The sequence below is a fragment of the Camellia sinensis genome, chromosome 10, assembly GCF_055761805.1.
Source record: "Camellia sinensis isolate YWXY chromosome 10, ASM5576180v1, whole genome shotgun sequence".
NCBI lineage: Eukaryota > Viridiplantae > Streptophyta > Magnoliopsida > Ericales > Theaceae > Camellia > Camellia sinensis.
This window is the reverse complement of record NC_138970.1, coordinates 148136216-148142756: the sequence shown is the minus strand read 5'-3', so window position 1 is coordinate 148142756 and position 6541 is coordinate 148136216. Positions and strand designations below refer to the sequence as shown.

The following is a 6541-nucleotide window of genomic DNA, read 5'->3' as shown; positions in this document are numbered from 1 at the left end:
GTGAACACCTCTTATGGTGTCTTGAAACCTTTGTTTTTTATACTGCCACGTATCTACTTTTTTTAATAAATTTATGATGTATAATAATTTTTTTTATAAATAATATCATTTTAATTTACACACACATCGTATGTGCCTGACCGCTAGTTATATAAAAAGTAATCATAAACGTGTCAACTAATTTTTTTAAATAAAATACTGCTTACATCACCAAATAAACGGGATCATAAAATTAGTTGCTTTCAAGTATTAGCAAATTGAAAACACTTTTCGACAACACCAGTGCACCACCACTACTTGAACTTCCCACTTCTGGACCGAAAATAACAAACAAACCCATCAAAACCACTCTCTCTCTCTCTCTCTCTCTCTCTTCCATTCGATTAATGTTGCACTGAGAAAGTTTATCCATATACATACATACATACATATATATATATATGCATATGCATATGCCATTGTGGAATAATTGAAGTCAAGTAGTTCTTCAAAGATGACCGCTGGCGGCGCGTGGTTGCCAGATCGTCGGACCTCGAAGAAAATCATCTGCGACGCCGCCGCCGATGCCGCCGCCGGTTTCGCTCTTTTTACCAAAATCCCTCAATTTTGATTTAAAAAGTGTTTTTGTGGTTTCAGTTAGAGTTTGTTCATTTGGTGATATTTTTGTTAATTTTTGATAAAGCTAGTGAATTTGTTAAGCTTTTTGGTGCTTTTGATAGTTAATTGTCAATTGTGTGAATGCTTCGATCAGAAGCTGTCGATTGAGTCAGTTTTTGGTTTCTCATATGCGATTTTTGTGCTCTGCAGCGGCTATAGCTGCCACTTTTGTGTGCCCATTGGATGTGATTAAAACCAGATTACAAGTCCATGGCCTTCCTGAAGCTCACCATTCTGGTCCAAAAGGTATGTGTTACAAGTCCATGGAAGGTAAAATCCTTTGAAGTCCAAATGAAATTCCATTTATTTATTTATTTTTACATTCTTCCATTATATGACAACATAACTAATTGAAAACATTTTGAAATTTCTAATACTTTTTCAAAGCATGCAATTCATCAATAATAATATTCACATTAAATGAATATATTCCACAATTATAAGTCATTCTAAGTTTGTTCAAAGGTTAGCAAGTAGATAAAAGGAAATCATGTTTGAAAATAAGGAAAAAAACCCGTCAAATTTCAAGCTTTCTATAAGCCTATGACCAAAAGGCGTTAAGTGGGTTACCTTTGTCCGAAGGAGATTAATTTTCCCGAGCAAAAACTATAGCAGAAAAATTGCCTTGCAAATAGTTAAAAGTGGAAAGCAATGAACCAACATGTCAGAAAGAAATCAACTAATCGAGTATTAGATAGAGCCAAACATGCACACATCTTCACATTTTCAATATTTCTGTTAATGTATTATATGTTATTAGCTGTAAAGTGTCCAAGCTGTAATCATGGTGTCTTTGCTTTCGGTTGCTTTTGGATGCATTGTTTGTAAACTTCTCCTTTATAAGGAGCCCCTGAACCATTGTACAAAACACAACATATATCAATCATAATACATACAATTTATTCTCTCTATATTTCTCTCTCTATCAATTTATCTTACATGGTATCAGAGCTAGGTTAAGAACCTAGTAATTCTGCTTCACCGGCGGGCGGCAGCCTCGCCTTGACCGCCCGCCGGACCTCTACACATATCTTCATTCCGCTGCCACATTTCTTGCTGCCGTTAACCATGGTGTAAAATAAGCTCCCTTAGTCAAGCTTCCATCCTCCGACTCAATCACCGAAGTCATGGACACATCCTTATGACCCTCCAAGATTCCATTCAGTGAACCTGAGCACCACCATGGTTTCACCATGGTTCGAAATGCTCCGATCCATCCCACTCTGTTGGGAAGCTCCTCATGCAGAGCGACCTCGACATGGCCACCGGCTGGCTCTGCACTCAGATTCTCAATCCCTCCGCCGTACACGGTGTCACCAAGTTCTTCGATCTCACTCCGGCGAAGTTCCGCCGCAATTATCTCGGCCTCAAGCAGCGCCGGCTCAAGCTCCTCCCACTTCTTCCCTGATGCAGCAATCATTGCTGCGCACACTGCACCCTCTGGGCACCACCACCATGCATATCATCATCCTCATCGTATGCCTCTTGGGCCTGTTGCTGTTTCCGACACATCTCGTCCTCAATGTTAACATCATGCAGTGTAGTCTCCTCACATTCATCCAACTCCATCTCACCCACCTGTGTACACACACTCACTCTTTCAATTCCCAAAACCCTTTCAGCTTTCTCACCAGACCATACTCTTCACAGAACTTCACAAAAGAATGGCCTCAAGTTTTTGGTTTTGGTTTTTGGGTTTTAAAAAAAAAAAAAAAAAAAATGCCAAATTGGCAAATCACAGGGGCTCTGTCTCTCTCCTCCTTTGTTGTGTGAGACTGATGATGGGGTAGCACAGCAGAGATGCTCCACTTTTTATCTCTTTCTTTCCAAACTCAAACCCCTCTTTCACTCACATGGGCTTGTCCCCATTCTCCCCCTCATATTTTCAAATTTTTTTTTTTCAACTTTTCCCACAGTGTTTGATCTGTCCAAGACGTGGCTACTAACAAATACCAACCACACTATTCTCACTCAACTTTTCTTTACACTCATCTTCCCCACTACCCACTTTTATTTTATTATTTAATCAACATACCCATCTTTCTTTTCCCCACTAACATATTTTATACTAGCCTTCATTGATTCCACTGGCTTCCACCACTTCATTTTATTTCTTATTATTATTATTTTCACAAAAAAAAAAAAAAAAAACAACATTCATTCCAGTTGATTTTTTTTTTCCTTTACCACACCTACCATTCGAGTTTGCACAACCCACTTGCTTTATTCATATCAGGATCAACCCTGATCACATTTTTAAACCACAACCGACAAAAAAAAAAAAAAAAAAAACCCTTTCTATCATTTTTTTTTTTTTCACATCTTCACTCTGTGTTGAGCTGTTTTACTCCACTTTATTCATCCCTTTGTTTCAACCTCCAATAGGTTTCTATCTTCACACCTATTTGTGTTTGAGGGGGGGTTATACATATATCATGGTGAGCATGGTTATATACCATGGGAACCACCCAAGCCACCCCATGGCGCACTCCCTAAGTCGCCCCCTTGGTGCACCACCAAAGTCTTTTACATCGGTCCGGCATGACCCCGTAAACTGTCCCGACATTGATTCCGGTCAGCTTTTACACCGGTCCGGAATGACCCCGTAAACTGTCCCGACATTGATTCCGGTCAGCTTCTACAACAGTCCGGCATGACTTCGTAAACTGTCCCGACATTGATTCCGGTTAGCTTCTACATCGGTCCGGCATGATCTCGTAAACTGTCCAGACATTACCTACTAGAACGGTCCGACACAACCATACAGTGTCTTCTCCAACGGTGTGACACGACCATACCGTGTCTTCAACAACGATCTGACACGGCCATACCGTGTCTCCTATCCTATTTTATTTTATTTGTCAGTTTATTTTCACGTTTTGTTACTCTTTTCAAACTCAAGTTGGTTAGTTCCTATCCTCCTTGAGTTTGAGGGGGGCTGTTAATGTATTATATGTTATTAGCTGTAAAGTGTCCAAGCTGTAATCATGGTGTCTTTGCTTTTGGTTGCTTTTGGATGCATTGTTTGTAAACTTCTCCTTTATAAGGAGCCCCTGAACCATTGTACAAAACACAACATATATCAATCATAATACATACAATTTATTCTCTCTATATTTCTCTCTCTATCAATTTATCTTACAATTTCAAAGAAGATTTTTGGCATTTTTCATCATTAAAGTTATCTTGCATAATCTAACCTTTATGGAATATAATGAATTCAATGAACCTCAATTGCTCTAACCATGTAAGAGCTCCGTAATAGGAGTATAAGACCTTTTTCATTGACTTCTCTACCACTCAGGTGGGTACAGTAGTCCACTTGGCTTCATGTAACAACTAACAACTAACAAGTTTTGACTATTTCTCCTTGTAATATCATTATCAAACTATGCAACACGCATCCTCATTACCCTCATTTTTTGGTTAAGACATCACTATTAACAAGCTTTAGCCTCTTTGGCTAGCACAAAATCTCCACCAGTGCACATAGGGATTTTCTGGGGAAAAAAATTATGTTCATATGTTAGAATTTTGCACAATCAACCATATTGGTCTAATATTTATTGATTTTTCAATTCCTCTTCTATTATTTTGTTTTACAGATGGAAACTAATTTTCCGTGATAAATAACTATAATTTTACTAAAATGAAACGCCCAAGGAATATATAGATGAGCTATACAAATAGAAAAATGATGCTTAACCTTTGGACTGAGTTTTTTTTAGCTTCCTCTCTCCAAATGTTCATTTTTTTTATTTTTTTATTTTTTTAATAATTTTCGCATGCTCTTCTTATAGATGTTGATGTACTTAATTCACTTCATATTTGGTGACAATTAGGTAGTATCATTATTACAAGCCTACAGAATATAATACGAACTGAGGGTTTGAAGGGACTCTACCGTGGCCTTTCACCAACATTGGTGGCACTACTTCCAAACTGGGCGGTGAGTATTACTTTTCTTGAGTTACTCTTGAAGATTAATGACCAGTACTCCTTTATTATAGAAGCCATTGCAGCTTCAAATATATATATATATATATATTAAAAAATTTATATACTTGAGTGCACCTTCATATCTTTTCTGATTTTTAATGTATTCTCCCCTCCCGTTTTGTTGGATTTCTTTTCTAGACAGTACTCATTGCTTGCTTATGTGCAGTCACTATGGTTACACTACTGAGGAGTTTTTAGTTCCAACAAAGGAATCAGCCTGTGGTTTTCTTGTGTCCGAATCTCCAGAAATCCCCTCTTTCTTTCTTTTGTTAATTCTTTTATAAGTTGAATGCTTCTGTAGTGAAAAAACTTGCTTTGGTTCCCATTTTAGTTATGTCTTTGCAAAATATGTAACTTTTAGAATTTAATCATTGTTCCAGAGAACTAGGATAAAGCCTCTAGGACAGCCAACCCATTTTGAAAAATTTATGATGGAACCAAATATTTTTTGCCCATGGAGCGGGCTCATTTACCAGTGTTCTAAGGCAATTTTTGTTGTTACTACTGCATGTGGGTCTTATGAATGTTCCAATCTTATCCTTTGCTTCTTCTTTATTTATCAAGTAATCTGTTCTCCCTGGGAATTCTTTCAGGGGCAAAGCAATATCTGTATTTCTAGTTTCATCCAGTCATTGTGGGAAAACAACCATATTAGAAGCTACCTCTTTGGTAATTGTTTGTGGAAAATGTAGTAGAATCCTCTCACTTTCCCCCCTCAATTTAAAAGCTGGCTCTAGCCAATCTCTCCCAACAATATTTTTTTCATTGTTTTATAAGGTTTTGCTACATGTTTTTATCCTTCTTCCGTGTTAATATAATTGCTGATTTTTGTTCAGTTGATTGTTTTAATTTCTTTTGACATTTCATACTGTGATAATACAGTGAATAACAGTTCTCAACTTACATTTGGTGCGAATATGATTGCTGCTTTAGGTGCTGGTGCTGTCACAGCAATTGCAGCAAATCCACTGTGGGTTGTTAAGACCAGACTCCAAGGAGGTTGGATCTTGTTATATGCAGTTTCTTTCTAACCTATTGAAGTAGATTAGTGAATGCTTTTAGTTTCTGCGTGCTTGACTTGAAAACAAATACTTGTATCTATAACTTGTGTATGTATTACTATTGCAGAATTCTGTAGTTGTAATTAATTTTGTTGGAGAATGTTCTCCTGTTGGCTGTACAGTATGCTTCTCTATGTTGCAGAAGTATCTAAACTAGAACCACTGCTGGAAAATGAGATGAAGTTTGAAAGAAAAACTCCTTTCAAGTGCTAGGACGCACACACCAAGCTGAAATATGTTTAAGCTCTGCAAGTAAGCCTCCTGGCACTCTTTAAATAAAGTGGATATGAACTAAAACATTAGTAGTGCAACTGAGTACACATCACTGGCATTTTGGTTCCCAATAGCGATTGATGACACCACCGGCAGTTGAATAACTCCACAGTTAGTCAGAAAACTATCATCAATAGGAAGTAATTGATGATGATCATCAGGGTATTTATAGTAAGCTGTGTAGCCTGAGCAGCCTTTTTAATAACTGTAACTGTGATTACGGTGAAAGAAATCCTCAATCCGCTGGTCAAGTGCACTGTCTCTGGTGGGGGCATTTGATCAAGTGAGATTGGGGGAGACTGTAAAAGAAACAGGTGTATTGGGAAGAGTCCAGCTCAAGTAGAAAGTGAAAAGTTCGCAACTTTTGTGTTACCCAAAAGACAACTTAAGAGGGGGTGAATTAGGTTTTTACAATTAAAAATTAATAATATCCTAATAAAAATTATGACTAGCACAATAGATAAATATAATTAATGAAATAAAAATAATTAAAACAAGTGTCTTAACAACTATGTCAATTAATGATTTTAGCACAGTAAAAATATGAAATA

General features: G+C 37.2%; 1 protein-coding gene across 2 annotated transcripts; it reads left to right on the top strand.

Annotated features, from left to right (window-relative positions):
* The first annotated feature begins 288 nt into the window (after positions 1-288).
* Positions 289-5836, top strand: LOC114275437 (nicotinamide adenine dinucleotide transporter 2, mitochondrial). 2 transcript variants are annotated; one of them, XM_082892576.1, is made up of 5 exons: positions 289-575; positions 808-903; positions 4500-4606; positions 5250-5325; positions 5539-5836. In XM_082892576.1, exons 1-5 carry the CDS (start codon positions 494-496, stop codon positions 5685-5687), a joined length of 510 nt encoding a protein of 169 aa, XP_082748702.1. In that variant the 5' UTR covers positions 289-493; the 3' UTR covers positions 5688-5836. The 2 variants fall into 2 exon arrangements, with proteins under 2 accessions (XP_082748702.1, XP_082748703.1); XM_082892577.1 differs by having other exon boundaries at positions 295-575; positions 5590-5836.
* The last annotated feature ends 705 nt before the right edge of the window (positions 5837-6541 follow it).

What these genes read in the sequence shown, in the direction of transcription:
- LOC114275437 (XM_082892576.1), top strand. Translation starts at nt 494, where the DNA reads ATGACCGCTGGCGGCGCGTGGTTGCCAGATCGTCGGACCTCGAAGAAA. An exon ending in CACTACTTCCAAACTGGGCG is followed by an intron (nt 4,607 to 5,249) that starts GTGAGTATTACT and finishes GAATTCTTTCAG; the next exon opens with GGGCAAAGCAATATCTGTAT. An exon ending in TATTAGAAGCTACCTCTTTG is followed by an intron (nt 5,326 to 5,538) that starts GTAATTGTTTGT and finishes GTGATAATACAG; the next exon opens with TGAATAACAGTTCTCAACTT.